At 41.9% G+C, this 21,196-nt stretch overlaps 1 protein-coding gene across 1 annotated transcript in view; it reads left to right on the top strand.

Annotated features, from left to right (window-relative positions):
- The window catches only part of MSH3 (mutS homolog 3), an 89,553-nt gene extending 69,069 nt beyond the window's left edge, over positions 1-20,484 (top strand). Inside the window, exons 18-24 of the mRNA XM_063129668.1 lie at positions 4,343-4,450; positions 5,492-5,606; positions 6,455-6,612; positions 16,525-16,711; positions 17,520-17,649; positions 17,911-18,079; positions 19,266-20,484. Of these exons, the coding sequence (XP_062985738.1) occupies positions 4,343-4,450; positions 5,492-5,606; positions 6,455-6,612; positions 16,525-16,711; positions 17,520-17,649; positions 17,911-18,079; positions 19,266-19,371 (973 nt within the window). The 3' untranslated portion in view covers positions 19,372-20,484. The remainder of the gene's footprint in view (positions 1-4,342; positions 4,451-5,491; positions 5,607-6,454; positions 6,613-16,524; positions 16,712-17,519; positions 17,650-17,910; positions 18,080-19,265) is intronic.
- Positions 20,485-21,196: the final 712 nt, after the last annotated feature.

Here is a 21,196-nt window from a genome sequence, read left to right as displayed (position 1 = left end):
TCCCCTCCTCTGCTGCTCGAGGTACAGACCTTACTATCGAAGGGAGCCATCTCTCCCGTACCTACAGAGGAGCTCAACCAGGGATTTTTCTCCCGTTACTTCACGGTCCCGAAGAGAGATGGAGGTCTTCGACCGATCTTGGACTTAAGACAACTGAACAAATACATCACCCCAAGGAAGTTTCGTATGACAACAGTCACTTCTATCCTCCAACTGTTGCATACAGGGGTTTGGTTCGCGGTAGTAGACCTGAAGGATGCGTATTTCCACATCGCCATCAGGAAGTCGCATCGAACTTACCTACGGTTCTCCATCGGCGTCGAGCAGTTCCAATTCAACGTCCTCCCTTTCGGCCTCGCGACGGCACCGAGGGTCTTCACGAAGGTGATGGCTGTTGTGTGTGCCCACCTGCGAAAGAAAGAAATACATGTTTATCCATACATAGACGACTGGCTCCTGGTTGCGGAGGACAGTCACACGCTCCAGGAGAATATAACCACGACTCTAGAACTTTTAGAATCCCTTGGCCTGTGGGTCAATCAGGAAAAATCTATACTGACTCCTCAGCGAACGATAGACTTCATAGGAGTGACTCTGTCGTCTCGAGATGGAAGAGCTTACCTCCCGTTAGCGAGGGCAAAAGCACTTCGAGACCTGATTCTCGATGTCGAAACCCAAGCAAGACCTTCGGCATGGACAATCCAACGATTGCTGGGTTTGATGGCGGCGACTACCGCTGTCGTCAGATTCGCCCGATTGCGAATGAGGATTCTTCAAGGGTGGTTCTTGAAGACCTTCGATCTTCGACGCAACGCTCGCAGGACTCACCTTTCGATACCGAGTCAGGTTCGGGCGTCGTTGAAATGGTGGCTTTCGATGGGAAACCTCCTGGAAGGGATTCCTTTTCAGCAAGGAGCACCATCGCTTACCATCACGACAGATGCTTCTCTCGATGGATGGGGAGCTCACTGCAATTCGCTCACCGTCCAAGGTCGATGGTCCCCTCGGCAGAAAGGGGATCATATCAATCACCTGGAACTCTTGGCTGTGGAAAATGCTTTGAAGGCGTTTGCCCAGATCATCGAGGGCAAGAACGTTCTGATTGCAACAGACAACACCACTGTTGTCTGCTACATAAACAGGCAAGGGGGAACGAGGTCATACCCCTTAACCCGTTCTGCACTCAGGATTTGGAACTGGTGCATAAAGAGACAGACTTACCTGACTGCGATCCACGTAGCAGGGAAGGAGAACATCGTAGCGGACTCCCTAAGCAGGTCCTTCCATGTCGACCACGAATGGGAGCTCGATACCAAAGTAAGAAACGACCTCTTTCGGTATTGGGGCGATCCGGTTGTCGATGTCTTTGCCACTGCAGAAAACGCAGTTTGTACCAACTTCTGCAGCAGAGCAGGAAGCGGAAGGAACTCGCTAGGAGACGCCTTCGCAAGAACCTGGACAGGGGGACTACTATACATTTTCCCACCGTTCCCACTCCTGACAAAAGTCGTGGCCAAGATAAGAACAGACGGCACAAACTGTATTCTGATCGCGCCGTGGTGGCCTCGACAACCATGGTTCCCTCATGCTCTTCGACTGTCAAAAAGGGATTACATCGAGCTACCATCGATACCGAACCTTCTGTCTCGACACCAAGGCAGAGTTCGACACCCAGACCTCTCGACACTCAAGATGACGGCATGGAGAATACTACCATAACCTCCGATATCGAACAATTGACGGTACAGAGTATTTTGACTGCATCGAGAAAACCTTCGACAAGGAAATCATATGCGGCTAAGTGGCAGAGGTTTTCTAAATTTGCGGTGCAAGTGAATCACATCGCGGAGGCTTGTCCCATGTCTGTGATTCTAGAATACCTACTCTCACTGTTCCAAGGAGGCTTAGGACTTTCGTCCATCAGGGTCCATTTGGCTGCCATCACTGCTTTTCATGAAGGTGTAGAAGGGTTCTCGCCTTTCACCCATCCTACATCCAAGGAATTTTTAAAGGGTTTGAAAAACACCATACCGACTACTAGAAACATCGTACCATCGTGGAGCTTGTCGGTGGTGCTCCATGCATTGATAAGGAAACCTTTTGAGCCCATGGCTACAACGGACTTAAGACTCTTGACTCTCAAGACTGTGTTTCTGGTAGCCATAACGTCAGCAAGGCGTGCAAGTGAGCTTAGAGCTCTAAGAATTGATGCGCCATATACAATTTTCCATAATGACAAGGTCGTGTTGCGAACAGACCCATCCTTTTTACCCAAGGTCGTGACACCCTTTCACTTGGCTCAGGACATTATTTTGCCAGCCTTCTTTCCAAACCCTACAACGTCTGCAGACACTGCTCTCCACATGCTGGACGTTAGAAGAGCTCTTTCTTTCTATAGAGCTAGAACTGAAGGATTTAGAAAATCCAAACAACTATTCGTATGTTATGGTGAGCCTTATAAAGGACTCCCAGTGTCATGCCAGCGGTTGTCACGCTGGATAGTAGAGACAATTGAGCTTGCCTACTCTATCTCTAAACTAGAGATGCATCGACCTGTGACAGCTCATTCAACCAGAGCAATGTCAACGTCGGTGGCCTTCAGCAGGGGTGTCCCACTTCAGGACGTTTGCAGGGCTGCGACCTGGTCCACCCCTTCTACATTTGTCAAGCATTACAGCTTAGACACTCGATCCAGACATGACTGTTCGTTTGGAAGGGCGGTGCTCTCAGAAGTGTTGAAATAGTACACCAACCCACCTCCAAGGTATGTGAGCTTGCTACTCGCCCATATGTGTGATGCATAGAGACCACGATGAAGAAATGCAGGTTGCTTACCTGTAACTGTAGTTCTTCGAGTGGTCATCTATGCATTCACACAACCCACCCACCATCCCCTCTTGGTGGTGTGATATTTAATAATGACATAATGGACTATAGATTTATTTTATCTTATTTATTGATTTACACTCATGTTTATGGGGGCACGATGTCGGACTCCTGTAAACTGAGGGAAGGGCGGGAACCCCGTGGACATGCGCGGTAGCGTGGGGGAGGGGTTCCCGCCCAAAAGCGTTTCCCTAAGCTATTGGAGATTCCGGTCTGGTCTCTGCGCAGGCGCAAAGCCCATATGTGTGAATGCATAGATGACCACTCGAAGAACTACAGTTACAGGTAAGCAACCTGCATTTGCTTACCTGTAACTGTAGTTCTTCGAGTGGTCATCTATGCATTCACACAACCCACCCACCATCCCCTCTTGGTGGTGTGATATTTAATAATGACATAATGGACTATAGATTTATTTTATCTTATTTATTGATTTACACTCATGTTTATGGGGGCACGATGTCGGACTCCTGTAAACTGAGGGAAGGGCGGGAACCCCGTGGACATGCGCGGTAGCGTGGGGGAGGGGTTCCCGCCCAAAAGCGTTTCCCTAAGCTATTGGAGATTCCGGTCTGGTCTCTGCGCAGGCGCAAAGCCCATATGTGTGAATGCATAGATGACCACTCGAAGAACTACAGTTACAGGTAAGCAACCTGCATTTCTCTTTGCCCTCGGACTGCTGGGATACAGGGTGGAGCATTCAGAGGACTCAGGTGCTCATCTAACTGTTTTGTGTTTTGCGTGTGGTTAAGGAAAACGGGACCACAAAAGGGTTAATGGTGTCATGATTGAGCATTCCGCATGCGGTTAGTTCTAACCACAGAGATACATGGTTAAGCTAACCACAAAGTCCTCATTGTTGTGTGAACAGGCCCAATGAAAAGTTACCAGTTCTTGCAAAAAGTATACATTAGTTGTATTCTGACTTCTATCTTCTTTTAAAAAAATGCTATGCTGTAATAACTCATAAATGGAGGGCAAAAACATTTTTTAAATAAGAGGGGTTCTTCTTTTCTTTTCATCATTGCACAGTTGGAATATCCTTCTATATGACAGGGCTGGGAAACCTGGCCCTCCAGAAGTCCAAGTCCCATCAGCCCCAGCCAGTGTAGCTATTTGTGAGAGATGATGGAGAAAGTAGTTCATCAACATCTGAAAGGTCACAAGTTCCAAAGCCCTGGAGAAACATGGTCTAATTTGTAGTGCAGTCCTATGCATATCTGCTCAGAAGTATGTCCTATTGAATTCAGTGGGACTTAATCCCAGAGAACTGTGTATAGTACTGTAACCTGATTTCATTTTGTTCTTCACTAATGCTTAATTCCAACTATTTATATGTAAAGTTTATAAAATAGCACCAGTGGCAGCATGGGATAGTAACCATTTATCTGTATTAATATTTAATTCATTTGTTTCTCTCTTCTCTCTCCCCCCTCTCCAATTTACCTATGTGTAGTCATTTTAGTGAGCATTATCACTCAATCTCTAAAGCTGTGGGTCACCTAGCAACTCTTGACTGTGTCTTTTCATTGGCTGAGGTGGCCAAACAAGGAGACTATTGCAGGTAATTATTTTCTAAACAATAATAGAAAATTAAGAGTTTTGTGGATTTAGGGCACAATCCTATATGATCTGCCCTAGGTAGCCTTAAGCCTCAGAGGCTTACGAGTATCCTATGTAGACAGGCAGGTGCGTCACACCTGCTGCTCTGCATTTAAGCCAGATGGACGATTTTGCCTGACTAGTGGAGGCTTCAGGAATGGGGAGGGAAGGAGGCTGGGGTGGCCATAGGACTCCTCTCCTCCACCCCTTTTTCCTCATGCGAAGATGTAACTGGCATGAAGAGAACCCTGCTGGCTACTAGGGGAAGGGACAGTTAGCGTGGTTTCTGGACTCTGAAGTTGGACTTGCTCCCTTAATGTAATACAAAATAGTATTGTCAAACACTGTTTGCCATACTTGAAGACAAACAGAGATTTTCTCAAGATTAGTGAATTTCTGGGTAGCATTGATGGAGTTGCATTTCATGTAGAATGTGGTCTGCCTTGCTTCAGTCTGGAGAAGGTAGAAGTCTAGTTCTAGACACCACACTTCAAGAAGGATGCAGACAAGCTGGAGCATGTTCAGAGGTGGGCAATGAGGATGATCAGGGGTCTGAAAACAAATCCCTATGAGGAGAGACTGAAAGAACTGGAGAAGAGAATATTTAGGGGAGACATGATAGCACTCTTCAAATACTTGAAAGGTTGTCACACAGAGGAGGGCCAGGATCTCTTCTCAATCATCCCAGAGTGCAGGACACGGAATAATGGGCTCAAGTTGAAGGAAGCCAGATTCCGGCTGGACATCAGGAAAAACTTCCTGACTGTTGGAGCAGTACGACAATGGAATCAGTTACCTAGGGAAGTCGTAGGCTCTCCCAAACTAGAGGCATTCAAGAGGCAGCTGGATAGCCATCTGTCAGGGATGCTTCAAGGTGGATTCCTGTATTGAGCAAAGGGTTGGACTCGATGGCCTTATAACCCCCTTCTATGTTTCTACTAAGTCTTAATTCAAATTCCTCACCTAATACTCTATCTAAGATACTATTACATAATTGTTTCAGACCTGTCATAAAAGATGAACAGTCAGAGATAATGATAAAAAATGGGAAGCATCCTGTGATTGATGTGTTATTGGGAGAACAAGAGCAGTACGTACCAAATGATACAAACTTATCAGTAAGTATGGTATAAGTAATTGGAAATAAATCAGGAAAGCATCATGTTGTTTATGGTCGGAAAGAAACACCATATTTCTTAATTTCCAAATTGCAATATCTCTGAAAATCTTTGACTATTATCTTCTGGGTTTTTCAGTAGTTCACATTTTAAAAGGTTACATTTTTAGATTATTATTGAAGATTAAAATTATTAGACTTAAACTTTCCTATATTACCTATTGGTAGTGAATACTGGCAGGAAGCTGATATGTAAATTATTTTATTTCATTTTAATTGATGTATTTTGACCATTTATATGCTGCGGTCAAAGGATTGCAATCAGTTCGAACAAGCCCTCCACCATTGTTACTCCCTCTAGAGAGATATTTTCTTCTAAGTGCGACACTTTAGCTTTTCAGGAGGATCATGAAGATCACCTTGTTCCAGCAGACCTAAGCTTAAGTTGATAATTTTGTTTTACTGCTTTAACAACTTCTGGTGGCGATCCTGTTGCTGCGCATTTTGTATTTTAGATGATTTTGTGGCACAGTGATACTATTTTGGGAGTGGGGGTGTATTCACTGAAACACGTGTGTTGTAAACTGCTCTGAGTACTAAGATTAGGTGGGGAAAGTGAGATAAACATTTAATAAATATGTTAAACCTTAGTAAGAACCCTAAATTAGAAAACTCTTCATATAATAATTTGGAAGTGTTCTGGATCAATTGAGCATCAAAGGTCTGGAACTTTTGTGAACTGCCCAGAAATTTTCGGCTATTGGGCAGTATAGAAATGAAATAAATAAACAAACAAACTGTTAAATGATCAATTTCTTAAAATTATAATTCACATTTTCCTTTTTCTAGGAAGATGGTCAAAGGATAATGATAATTACTGGACCTAACATGGGTGGAAAGAGCTCTTACATAAAGCAAGTTGCATTGATAACTATCATGGCACAGATTGGTTCCTATGTACCAGCTGAAGAAGCAAGAGTTGGTATTGTGGATGGTATATTCACCAGGTGAGATATCAGGGCTGTATTTTAACAATAGGTGATGGACTCGGAAGTAATTATAATTTCACTTATCAGACTTCTGTTTTTAAGTGTCTGTTGTATATTTACCTGCTGATTGACTAAATGTATAGCTTCATACTTTATAAGAAGTTCTCAAGGTTGCTGGAATAGTTTGGAAATATGAAGATAGTGCCTGCTTAAAGGCTCAGATTCTAGGCATGGTTTGTGTGGAGTATCCACTAGATAGGGCACAGGTCAGCAGAAAGTAGATCTTCAGATGTCTTGGACATCAACCCCAGAAGCCTTTGTCAGTAGGGGTGTGCACGGACCCCCCGCTCCGCTTCACTTGCAGATCCGCCATTTTTCGGAGCGGGTCGCTCCGCCCCGCCCCCGCTCCGCCCACTTCCGCTCCGCTCCGCCCGGAGCTCCGGATCGGATCCGGAGCTCCGTTTTTGCCCCCCCATAGGCTTGCATTGAAAGCTAAAAAAGTAAACAACTTTTTTTCCGTTGAAGTTAGAAACCTCACGTTTGGCACCATGACACCTCATGGGCGTATACACACACACGCCAAGTTTCAAGGCAATCCCATCATCCCCTGATTTTTGGCGAATTTTTGAAAATCGGGCACCCCATTCACACCCCTTGGGATAGCTCCGTCAATTTGCATGTTACAAACCTCAAACTCGGCACCAGGGCAGCTTATCCATGTGTCCACATGCACGCCAAGTTGCAAGCAAATCCCATCATCCCCTGATTTTTGGCGCGGCTCTACCCTCTAACGCACCTCCCATAACCCTAATTCACACCCCTTTAGATAGCTCCGTCAATTTGCACGTTAGAAACCTCAAACTCAGCACCATGATAGCTTATCCACGTGTCCACATGCACGCCAAGTTTCAAGGCAATCCCATCATCCCCTGATTTTTGGGGAATTTATGAAAATCGGGCACCCCATTCACACCCCTTGGGATAGCTCCGTCAATTTGCATGTTAGAAACCTCAAACTCGGCACCAGGAGAGCTTATCCATGTGTCCACATGCACGCCAAGTTGCAAGCAAATCCCATCATCCCCTGATTTTTGGCATGGCTTAACTCACCCCAAATTGTCCCATTCTACAACTACGTCAATTTGCACGTTAGAAACCTCAAACTCAGCACCATGATAGCTTATCCACGTGTCCACATGCACGCCAAGTTTCAAGGCAATCCCATCATCCCCTGATTTTTGGGGAATTTATGAAAATCGGGCACCCCATTCACACCCCTTGGGATAGCTCCGTCAATTTGCATGTTAGAAACCTCAAACTCGGCACCAGGAGAGCTTATCCATGTGTCCACATGCACGCCAAGTTGCAAGCAAATCCCATCATCCCCTGATTTTTGGCGCGGCTTAAACTTTTTAACTCACCCCAAATCAAGTCCCATTCTACAACTACGTCAATTTGCACGTTAGAAACCTATCCTTTGGTCCCATGACAGCTTACCCATGTGTCCCCATGGACACCAAGTTTCAAGGCAATCCCATCATCCCCTGATGTTAGGGGAACTTTTGAAATTTGAACACTCCAGTATGTCAGGGATTTAAAGTTGCAATTGCAGACAGCTCAATGGGGCCAGTTCCAAGGCAATCCCAACATGCCACGAGATAACCCTAAATCTTCTGGCACATTTGAAAAAGGGATTATTGAATTTGATAAAGTCTAAGTGAGCGCAGGAAGGACTTCTCCCCTTAGTCAAAGCAAGACACATACACCATCGCTGCAAGGCGGGAAGGGGAGAATTATTATTATTATTATTATTTATTTATATAGCACCATCAATGGAAAGCAGGCAGGCAGCATGCATTGTAGTGCCGCAAGGATGGCTTGAGCACTAACGCATAGCAAACCAACCCATAAGTGGGCGCAAAGTGAGGCAAAGATGGCTGGTTGTTTCTTTCTAAGCCAGCAGTTACGCCTTGAGGGGCACAGAGGAGGACGATTGGGAGCAAACCAGGCACCAGGCGGGCAGAGAGGCAGGCAGAGTAGGCGAGGAGTCAGTCCTGGCAGATGCCCCACCACAGCAGCACCCCGGGGGAGGCGGGCAGGCAGGCAGGCAGGCTGCGGGCATTTCTGGGGGCACAAGGAAGTGATGGCTGGTTTCTAAGCCAGCATTGCAGTTAGTCACGCATTGCAAACGCAAACCATCCCAGCGAGTCGGTCACCGAGGAGGACAGGCTAGCAGAGGGGCAGGCAGAGTGACATGTCATAGATCTAGTATTGGGGAGGAGTCAGTCCCGGCAGATGCCCCAACACAGTAGCACCGTGGGTGGGCATTGGAAAACGCCATCTTGTGGGTCAATACTTCCCCCACCCCATGTCCTGCAGGGTTGCCTGCCTAACCCTTGTGGGGATGGGAGATGGAGAGCTTAGAGTGGCAGTGCCAGCAGCAGCCTTCGGCTTTCCCCTGGAACCAGTCGCCTTGCCCGCCTCTTTCCCCAGCAAGATCGCCTGGTGCTGCCTATGAAGATGCATCTTCATGCTGCTGGTTCCATAATGCCCTGTCGATGAACCCCTGCTTAGGCTGAGTTTGCAGTGGCGACAGACAGCAAAGCGGGGATCCGCTCCCAACTCAAAGTGGTCCCACACGATGCTTGTCTTTCGTTTCTGTGGTGACACCACCAATTGCCCGCCTGAGCTCTCTGGTGTTGCCACAGAAACAGGGGTGTGGGATGAGACTGGGGAGAGAGCCTCGGCCTGCTGCTGCTCCTCCTCAGCCCCCACATCCTGGAGGCCCACCGCCTCCTCCTCCTCCCCCCCCTCCACTGTGCTGAGGACCTCGTCTAGGTCCATCAGCGGGCTCGTGGGCTGAAAGGAGAATGAAGGAGTTGGGGATACTCCTCCTCCTCTAATGGCACTGCTGCCACGTGCCTCTTGCAAACGGGCACTTTTCCCATTCCCACCCTCAAAAAGAGAACGCCGGGCACAAGTTGCAGAAGAGAGTGGCTCTGCCTGCTGCTTGTCCTGCTTCTGTTTTGGAGCAGTCAGCCAAGGAGTTGCCCGTTTGAGTTTCACAGGAGGAGAGGAAGCCCTGCTGGCAGACTGAGCCTTGCTGCTTTCAGCACGCCTGCTTTCTCTTTTCATGATGACTAACAAAATATTAATACTACTAATACTATGTATAAGGTACTACTAAGAATATGTATAAGAAGAATATAATATGTTTAAATGTAGGGAAATGGGACAAGAACAATAAAATATACTACTACTAATATGTATGAGAATATACTACTAAGAATATCTACAAGAATATAATAATATGTTTTAGAATATTACTAATAAATGTAGGGAAATGGGACAAGAAATGGGACAACCACTACTATAAGAAGAACAAAATATGAATACTACTACTAATATGTATGAGAATGTATACTAATAGACTACTAAGACTATGTCAAAGAATATAATAATAATATGTTTAAGAATAGGGAAATGGTGTGCGTATGCTTTCCCCAAAATGCTCAATCTGTGGCTGCCTGTTGAACTTGACAAAAGCAGCCCACTCCGTCGAAGTTACACAGAGAAGAAAAAGAGAATCCAATTTTTTTGGTATATTTGGTATATAGAAGATAGAAGGAAACACAATCAGGATTTAAGAGAGGGGAGGGGGAAAAAGAACCAACCACTACTATAAGAAGAACAAAATATGAATACTAATATAATATGTATGAGAATATATACTAATGGACTATGTGAAAGAATATAATAAAATATGTTTAAGAATATAAATGTAGGGAAATGGGACAAAAAGTGTGTGTATGCTTTCAAAAGAAAGCTTTCACAAAAGCAGAACAGTCAGGCTTTAATACAGGGAAGGGGGGGGGCAACCAACCCAACCACACACTCCAAAATTCAAAAATAAAGTTTATATTAAATCAAAGTAAGGGGAAAACACAGGGCAAACTAAGCTACAAGTCAGAAAGAAGCAAACAAACACACACACGCGCCAAACTAAACCTATATTAAATTAATCTATCTCCAAAGCAGGAGCACTAGCTAAGTAAGTGTTCCCTCCACGAACGCCAACCCACAAAGAGACACAAAACAGAAAGTTCTCAGGGTGGGTCTGCCTTAGTCCCCCCTCCAACGCTGGGATTGGAGGAGGATGCTTTCTGAGGAGATGAATTCTCATCAGGATTGGGAGTTGAATGTGCCTGTCATCGCTTCCAAAAAAATAATAATAATAAAAAAAAAAAACCCAAACCCCGATTTTTAAAAAAATATTGCACGTGAACCACAGCACGCAGAAAGTTGAGAGTGGTCTCAAAATGACCCCCATCCACGACTCTCTGTGCACAAGAATTTTCAGAACGATAGCTTAAACCCCCCCCCCAGTTATCCCCGATTCTTTCCCTCAATGCAATCCTATGGGCGAAAAGCCGAAACGGAGCCCCGCGGTTGACCCTATTTTTAAAAAACTTCTAGCCCGCGACCCGTACGATGCAGAAAGTTGAGAGTGGTCTCAAAATGACCCCCATCCACGACTCTCTGTGCACAAGAATTTTCAGAACGATAGCTTAAACCCCCCCCCAGTTATCCCCGATTCTTTCCCTCAATGCAATCCTATGGGCGAAAAGCCGAAACGCAGTTTGAGCCCCGCGGTTGACCCGATTTTTAAAAAAATATTGCACGTGAACCACAGCACGCAGAGAGGTGAGAGTGGTCTCAAAATGACCCCCATCCACGACTCTCTGTGCACAAGAATTTCCAGAACGATAGCTTCAAAAACAACGTAGTTATGCGCGATTATTTGCCGCAATGCAATCCTATGGCGAAATGTTTTCAAGATGGCGACCGGAGCGCTCCGACTGAACTCGGAGCTCCGAAAAATGGTCGCTTCTCTTCGCCTTGCTTCTAGGGGGTCCGCGGTCCGCTCCTACTCCGCCTCTGGGTAAGGCGGAGCAGGCCAATCCGCTACTGCTTCTACGCTCCTAATCGGAGCGGAGCACATCCCTATTTGTCAGTATGGGCAGTGGCCATGAATGCTGGGGAAATCCAGAGCTACTTTCTGCCCCCTTTTGAGCTACGGAATAAGTATATTTACTTGTGCCTTTTTGTTTCTACTGCCATTTGCTACATCCTTGCATCTGTTTTGGCGAATATCTTTATCTTATCAGCTACATCTCTGTCTTCTCTTCTGACCTGGGAAAAAAACCCTTCAATATTAAAAGAAGTGGAGAAAGGTGAATCCTGGATCAGTATTCCTATGTAATCCAGTTAGCTTAGTTTAAATTGACTGATAAATGTCTTATTTTTAATTTGAAAACCGTATATACACCTGATTTTTTTTCAGTGTGTTTCTATTCCCCATTATTTTAAAATAATACAAATTGAAGTATGATTGACTTTACCACTTACATTCATGCTTATTTAGTAATGTGGGTGTTAAAAAGGGTTTGAATATATTGCACCATGTCAAGGATAAATCACTTTAGTATAGAAATATAACTGCATTTTGTAGCTTCAGGGGAAAATGGTGACATCAACCCACTCACTATGACAAGTTGACAATATTGAACTTTTTTAAAAAGGATCAGTATTATTTTAGTATTTATTCATTTTAAAATTCTGTAATTCCACATAAAAACGTAGAAGACTGCATGAATAGTATTCAGCAGGAATAGAATGTGCAACATGGTAAGCCTGATTTGAGCTCCCTCCTCATAGAATCATAGAATTTTACAGCTGGAAGGAACATTGGAGATCATGTATTCCAAAGGCCCAACATTGAACAGTTTACCAAGAAGGCCAGGGGTGGGGAAACAGTTTCAGGTGGGAGGATGGATGGCCCCCACCCAGCCCTTTTGGGCCAAATGATATCAGGAGCCCATGGCTGCACCCCCCCCCCCCCCCCGATGATCCACTCGGATCTTAAGCCGGGAGAATCTGCTTCGCTGCACACAGGCTTCTGCCATTGGGGGGAAATAATCTTGCAGCCACCTTCATCAGTTACTATCAGCAAGTCATTTAATAGTGTTGGGAAAATGGAGTTGCTAGCACTTCCCCCATCATCAGATTTCAGAATGTTTCCATTAAATGACCTGTCTGTAATCATCTTAAGGAACATATAGGTTATGTCATAGTCAGTTTGCAAAGCAATAAGCACCTATTGGCTTATGTGATTTCCTGCTGGAGTATGAGCAATTTTCTTAGAGACCAGGATTTCCCTAAATGCTCTTTGTTTGTCAGAGTTGCAATTGTATGCAGTTGCTTGTGATTATTACTAAACATTCACATTAATAATTTAGGTCTACAAAAAGTAATCATTTCCCCTTTGTGCTTCCATATACCCGTGGAGTATACTTTCTTGTATAGGCTATCTAATCCAAATGTAGAAGCCAATAAAACAGTGCTGTTGTTTTATGAAGAAAATCAGCCCCTGGTGCACATCATCTAAAGGATCAAAAACATTCTGGCAGCAGTAGTATACCTCTGTTATAACTTTAACAAAGACAAAAATTAATACAACACATTTTTTAGGTCACACATGTTCTGATGAAAAGAAACTTGAAAGAATTAGTTAGTTTACAAATCGTTTATTGAATTTAGAAAGTTTGAGAACTTTGAATTGTTAAAAATGCTTTATTTTGTTGGAATGTGTTTTGGTTAGCTCAGAGATTATTTAATTGCTTATTTCCAGCCAGATTAAATTGGTTGTGTGTTGATGAGTCTCTCATCAACACTTGAAAGGAAGTCATTATATTGCATCTCTGCTCAATTTACAACGTGTAACTGTATTACTCTGTGTGTGTGTGTGTGTGGAAAAATATTGGCAATCATTTCAGTGATGCTCATCCACCATACTTACCAATAGCAATTGAAAAGAGACCTGGAAAAAGAATAATGTCTAAGAAACATATATTTTAGGGAGAAAGAAATATTAGAAATGTTGTGTCCTATTGGCTTTCTTGGAATTGTTTTCATATCAACCAAAAAACCCACAAACCACAATTATTTCCAGGTTCTATGAAAGCATTCTTGTATGGTATGTGTGTTCTCTTAACTGCAGATATGCCTAAAGTATAAGAATGTAAGAAGACCCATGCTGGATCAGACCAACCCTAGTCCAGCACTCTGTTCACACAGTGGCCAACCAGCTGTCAAACAGGGAACCACAAGCAGGACATGGTGCAACAGCACCCTCCCACCCATGTTCCCCAAGAATTGGTGTATACAGGCTTACTGCTTCTAATACTGGAGATTGCACTTAACCATCAAGACTAGTAGCCATTGATAGCCTTCTAGTGTAAAAATTTATCCAACCCCCTTTTAAAGCCATCCAAACTAATGACCATCACCACATCTTGTGGTAGTGAATCCCAGAGTTTAACTATGTGTTGTGTGAAGAAGTACTTCCTTTTTTCTGTCCTGACTCTCCCACCAATCAGCTTCATGGATGACCCCGGGTTCTAGTACTAAGAGAGAGGGAGAAAAATGTCTCCTTATCCACATTCTCCACACGATGCATAATTTTGAACACCTCTATCATGTCTCCCCTAAGCCTCTTTTTTTCCAAGCTGAACAATCCCAGCTGCCTCCCCTCATAATGGAGATGCTCCAGTCCCCTGATCATTTTAGTTACATTTTTCTGAACTTTTTTTTTCCAGCTCTACAATATCTTTTTTTTTACGTGTGATGACCAAAACTGTACATAGTATTCTTATATCATAGCTTTGTATAAAGGCAATATGATACTGGCAGTTTTGTTCTCTATTCCTTTTCTAATTATGCCTAACATGAAGTTTGCCTTCTTTACAACAGCCTCACATTGGTTGACATTTTCATCAAGCTGTCCACCACAACTCCAAGATCTCTTTCTTGGTCGGTCACCACCAGCAAAGATCCCATGAGGTTAAACTTGAAGTTGGGTTCTTTTGTCCCAACGTGCATTACTTTACACTTGCTTACATTGAACCGCATCTGCCATTTGAATGCCCACACTCCCAGCTTGGAGAGATCCTTTTGGAGATCCTCACAATCCTTTTTTGTTTTAACCACCTTAAATAATTTGGTGCCATTGGCAAATTTGGCCACTTCACTGCTCACTCCTAATTCCTGATCATTTATGAACAAGTTGAAAAGAATTGGTCCTAGTTTGTTGGGGATTGAGTTGTGGGATGGGGTGGATATAGCAGCATGGCCTTTTTGATATGCTAACTTATTAAAAAAATCATTTTAAAAGTACTTTTTAAATTAATCATTCTGAATTGCTGAGTAAACTTCAAATATTTTTGACACATTGCAAATAATATGAATAAAGTAGCTAAATGGCTTGTTTTTTCTTTAACATTTTAATATTTTCATTAGTTATAGATTTTTAAGTTATTTATAAGTTATAGATTTTGATATCAAGTTTCAAAATCTGTGTGCAGTAAATTATGCAGTAGATTTTATATATCATTTGTACCTTTTATCACTGTTGTACATGACAGAATACATTTGTTGTTTATTGTGAATGAAAGAAAGATTTGTTTTTACAGCTTTTTCTGAAAATGGCTCGAAAATAAAGGCCACTGGTATTCAGGAAGTTCTGAAAAAATTGTTTCCTTGAATATAATGTAAACCATGTTTGAGAACTGGGAGCAGGCCAAAAGATCATACACTGATGAGTTGTACAATAATCTTCTGGTCATCATGGGTTATTTAACCTATGACGAGGCAGGTTACCTATCCAACCCTTTTGGGCTATTGTCGTATCATGTGAACCTGGTGAGCATGGCTTCTATGAGGGTTAAACAACCCTCGTATAACATGGTCTGTTCTAGGGTTAGGGTTATGTGAGAGTTGTTTAACACTTGCTTAACTCACACTTGCCTGGTTTAAACGACATGGCAAGCAGTGGTTATACATTCAAAACAGCGGCCACGTGTACCTTGGATGTACTGCAGGTGGGCTCATGTCATGCAAATATTCTCACTGATTGGGGTCTCATGATTGTTGCAGCTTATTGTGGTTTATTTAAATCATGACAAGCTGGTTGCCATGCTGAATATTCAACCTGTAGCTTGTCATGTTGTCCGAACCCGGGTACCGTGGATTGTGCAAGGGTAAAATAACTCTTGCAGAACCCATGGCCTGTTTGAATATTATACCAGGTTTGCTTAACCCTCACATAACCCACAGTCCTTGGGTTCAGATCACACAACAAGCCATGGTCTCAGCTTGAATATTCAAAATGGCCACTGGCACTAGCCCACTTCAGTTTAAATAAGCCATGGTGGGCTGTTTGATCATACACTGTTTGATTCATCATCCTCTCCTGTCATGGTTTTGCTGTTACTTGTTTCCAGTATTTAGCCATTGATACCCTGGTTCAGAGTGTTAAACTTTTAATTTAGAAAGGCCACAGTTCTTGCATTTGTTGTTTTAATCTTTTATAATACCTTTTGTTGTTGTTTGTTTATTTATTCCAGTAGCTAAATAAGATTCTGAAGAACAAGGAACACACCAAAATTATTTATCATATGGCTCTAAATGTGTGTGTGTGTGTGTGTGTGTGCTTGTTTTCCAAAACCGAACAACAGTGTGTGTTTTTGCTTAATTTGTTCCTAATAAACTTGAATGTTCTTCTTCATGGTCTCTATGAATCCCACTTTTTCTCTGGGCCTGCACAGAGCAGCATTGGGAAACTTCTAAAGCTGAGGCATTATGGCCGGGAATTCCTCCCTCACTGCGCCGTGCGCATGCTCAGAGGGGTTCCCGCCCATTCCCCTCAGTTCTCGCCGTGGGGGAGTAGTTCTTGCCCATAATGCCTCAGCTTTAGAAGATTCCCGATGATGCTCTGCGCAGGCACAGAGCCCATGGTGTGAATGCACAGATGACCACTCAAAGAACTTCAGTTACAGGTAAGCAACCTGTCTGTGTTGTTTTCTATTGCAGAATGGGTGCCACCGACAACATATTTCAAGGTCACAGCACATTTATGGAAGAACTGACAGACACAGCTGAGATAATTAGAAAAGCATCTTCACATTCACTAGTAATTTTGGATGAACTGGGGAGAGGCACTAGTACGCATGATGGAATTGCAATTGCTTATGCGACTCTAGAATATTTTATTAGAGATGTAAGTATGTTATCTGTCACTTTGAATTGATCTAGGTATGAAAATGTGTGATGTCCGGATGATATTCCCAGAACGTCTTGAACTTTTTAATGAAAAATTGTTTTCAACCAACTTGGTCTTGAAGTCTCTGCATAGTTTACATTTAAGATGTAGCACATAGCAAAATTAATATATGTAAAACAGGTAGAACTGCATGTTAAAAACTAGGGCCCGTCAGTATTAACTCCAGCTCATACTGTCTCTCCCACTGCACACAGAACATTAAACATAAAATGGGCTTACTTCATAACTGTTTATACAAATAGAGCCCACTCGTGCAGTTGGTCCATAGCAAATGGATTGCTTCAGTGGGCTTACTTACTTAGGCATTTACGGGTTATATTCAAAGTTCTAGATACAGAAAGGTGCACACAGTGGAAGACGGTGCCAGCTGATTTTTACTTCTGATTGATAGTGCATTAAGATCCATAAAATGCTACTCTGGAGGGTCCCTGACCTTTGGGGGTGGGGTTGGAGGTGCCACTGGAAGGAGAAGACTGAAAAGTTCCCTACACACAGCACTGTGGATCCTAGCCAAAGACTACAAGACTAGTATTGATGAAAAGGAAAGAGATAGCCATGTGAAATCAGCCTACAGATGATTCTTATATCAAACTACTTGGACAAGATATGATATGTCTTGAATAGGGAGTGGGAACACAGTGAAACTCCTCCATCCCCTCAGGCTGATGAAAAATGTTTAGTAGTGGCCTATTATTATTCTCTATGACTTCCTGTTTAGGAATCTTAATGTATTTTGTTTCTCTAGGTGGGTTCATTGACACTGTTTGTCACCCATTATCCTCCATTGTGTGAATTAGAAAGGGCCTACCCTAGACAAGTTGGGAACTACCACATGGCTTTTTTGGTGAATGAAGATAACACTGAACAAGAAAAGGGTATGCTATTAAATATACCTTACTGGTAGATTCTTTCTGGTAGTGCCTGAATGTTGTTTGGTGATGGCCTCATTCAATGTTACTGGTTCCTGACACACTTTAACATTTGCAGGAATCTGACTAGAGTTTTTGACTAACTGGCTGCAGTTGGGGGTTAGTGAGAAGTAGCTTCAGAGATTGCAGAGTTACTGAGAGAGGCAAATATAAACAGTAGTGAATTCAGTTGTACTTAATGCAAAAATGTGTTTTATTTTTTTCTAGACTCTAAAGAAAATCCTGAACTTGTCACTTTCCTTTATCAAATAACAAGAGAAGTTGCTGCAAGAAGTTATGGACTAAATGTTGCTAAATTAGCAGATGTTCCTGAAGAAATTCTAAAAAAGGCAGCACAAAAATCAAAAGAGCTAGAGAGTTTAACAAATATGAGAAGGTTAGAGAATAAATTGATTCATAGTTTTCTTAGTAGTAAAACTCTCTAGCTAAGTGAGCTTTTCTGAGTAGCCATAAAAAGTCTGGTTAAAAGATGCCTAAATGCTCAATTACATTAACTTTGCTGTTGTTACAACCTCTGCTTTAGGCAGCTAAACATGTTACGTTAAGGGAGCACGCTTGTATTTTATTATCTCCAAGGCTAATAAAGTATTTCAAAATCATTGATAAGGTTTGGTAATTTAGAGAACATTCTATGGCCCCTACACAGCATCTGGGGGGCCATAGAATATTTTGGATTCCTGGATCCAAGGTGGGAGACACTGCTATGACCTTGGAGCCAGAAACCTGCTCTCCCTGCTTAGAGACATAAAATTACCAGAAATTTTTATTTATTTATTATTTATTACATTTTTATACCGCCCAATAGCTGAAGCTCTCTGGGCGGTTCACAAAAATTAAAACCATAATAAAACAACCAACAGGTTAAAAACACAAATACAAAATATAAAATGTTGACGCCATGGGGTGGGTGGGGAGATGATTTCCCCTTTTTTCCAGAAACAAGGCAATTTTTTCAGCACTCTTTACAGATCTGAAGTCACTTTCTTTTGTTTTGAGATAGCCTTCCTCAACCTAGTGCCCTCCACATATTTTGGACTTCTGCCCTCAACAGCCTTCGGCAGCATGGCCAATGGTCAGGAATGCTGAGCAATATAGTCCAAAACACCCAGAGGGGCACCAGGTTAGGGAGGGCTGCTTTAGAAACATAAAGCAGCCTTTCTATTCCTAAAGTTATTTTAGATATAATTTAGTTTGCTCATAAAATTCTCATTGCGTTTTAATTTTTTTAAAAAAAGAAACACCAAAAATTGGTAATTATTGTCTGAATAGATTAGAACTACATTAAATGCCTACCAGTAAAATTTACTTTAGATCAACAATTTAGTAATGAATGAAAGAACTAACTTTCATTAAATCCTGGTAGATTTTGGTGTTCTTCTTTTCTTTCCACATCACCATTCTAATATGGAATGGAATTGTGTTCCTAATGCTTTGTTTAATTTTGAGGATAAATGACCTAGCTGAACAGTTATTATATATAAAATATCTACTGAGAGATATAAGTGCTAAGGAATTGATGGTTTAATAAATTCTAATACTAAATGTTCTTTTTTATTTTTTAGAAAAAGGCTGATGACATTTTCTAAACTATGGAATACTAACGATGCTGGAGAACTGCACAAATTGAAAAACATGTGTGAAACAGATAGTGATTTAAGCCAACTTTAAAAATTCCTCAAAGCCTGCCAATTGAAAATGGAAATAACATCGGTTTAATATAACTTATCACAAAAAGAAATATATTCACAAAGTTAAATTTTAGTTAACTTAACAGAAGGATTTTAACTGCCGAATGCCTGATTCACCTGGTCATTTGTGTAAACTGCACCATGGAGGTAGTTATGTAGAGCAGCATACTAGGAGACAAACTATTTAAGACATCAGGAAATCTGTGTTTGGAACTCCCATGATTTTTTTAAATTTAAAAGCAGCCACAGGGCTTGGTGCCTTCTATCCTATGTCATCTATCTAATCAGAATTATCCTCTGAAACTGGCATTTGCACAGTGGGGAGAAACATAAAGGTAACCATTATGACACTTGTATATTTCCCCCCTAGGAGGACAAATAAAAGGGTTTTTTGTTTGTTTTTGGTGGTGCAAGTTATGGGAGATTTGTTCATGGGTCTCCTGCCATCTTGTCTACTTTGGCCCCATGTAAACTAATGTAGCTATTGTAACTGGAAATCACTGCAAAATGTACCTTTCACATGGTACCTTCTTGCCATAATCAAGTGCAATCATGAGGGGGGAAATCTGTAGCAAAAATGGCCCCTGTGAATTGGTACCAACAATTATTTAAATGCAGTGGATATTTTATACACAACCCTGATCTTTAGTTTTTCAGATTGCTTCCTTATGTCTGGTGGACTTATTCACTGAAAATAAAATCATTTTATTACATTCTCCCATATTATGTATCCAAAAGGCAATCTTTATCCAGTTTCTCTCTAAACTGTACTATATATATAAATATCACGCTTTTGCTATTTGATGAAGTTAACTGTAATTACTGATAGAAAACATGAAAATCTTATACTGATGAAGTTAACTGTAATTACTGATAGAAAACATGAAAATCTTATATTTATAAATTATAGGAAAATAATTTTGTATTAAATAAAGTAATGGTTTTTAAAAAGGAGTGTTGATTTCTAAAATGATTAAAGCCAGAACAGAGTTATCTTTAGGGAATAGTCTGGACTGGCTTCTGGAAACCAACTTCTTATGCCACCCAGATAGTGATCTACTAATATGTGGACATGTTAATGTTCATATAGGCATAGGATTGAAATATGAGGGTAGTTAATTTCTGCCTACATGGAAGACATTTTTCCTCTGCATCAGTGCTCATTAGTTGAAACCTTAAATTCTAGTGGTTGGGAACTTCTGAAGATTATCTATAACACCAGTTAATGGTGTACATGGGAGTTCTTGATAAATCTGATAGATACTTTATATTTTTAAGCTGCAGGGGAAGAAGTGTGGTAGACTTTTTTTAATGTCTACTGCATTATTGCCTGATGTAGAAAAGTTTCAAAATTAATTTTGTTTCTATCAAACAAAGAATGGAATAAACTCTGCTGAGAGCAGGGCATCTTGGATGGCTTGAGAATGGGATAGGTCTCAAATGGTCTGAGTTTTAGAAATATTGACTTATATGTCAATTTTTTAAATATAGTTCATGCAATATTGTAACCCTTCAATCCTTGTAAATGGCCCAGAGAGCTTTAGCTATTGGGCAGTATGGAAATATAATGAATGAGTGAATCAACATCAAAATATCCCAGTATGATCCAGTTTAGAGCAAATTTATAAGTGACAACGGAAAGATTAGAAACGTCTAAGTATTCTAAACAGCTTGACCCCTCATCTAGTTAAAACCTTTTAACCTAGAAACAGCTATCTTTCTGAAGTTTCCTGGTTTGATCATGAGTGCAGGAAAGCAAGGGAAGACTAGTTAGGTTTAAAACAAAGTTAATATATTCCAAAACC

The sequence above is a fragment of the Elgaria multicarinata genome, chromosome 6 (assembly GCF_023053635.1).
Source record: "Elgaria multicarinata webbii isolate HBS135686 ecotype San Diego chromosome 6, rElgMul1.1.pri, whole genome shotgun sequence".
Lineage (NCBI taxonomy): Eukaryota > Metazoa > Chordata > Lepidosauria > Squamata > Anguidae > Elgaria > Elgaria multicarinata.
Note: the sequence above shows the minus strand (reverse complement) of the source record. Positions and strands in the feature narration are given on the sequence as shown.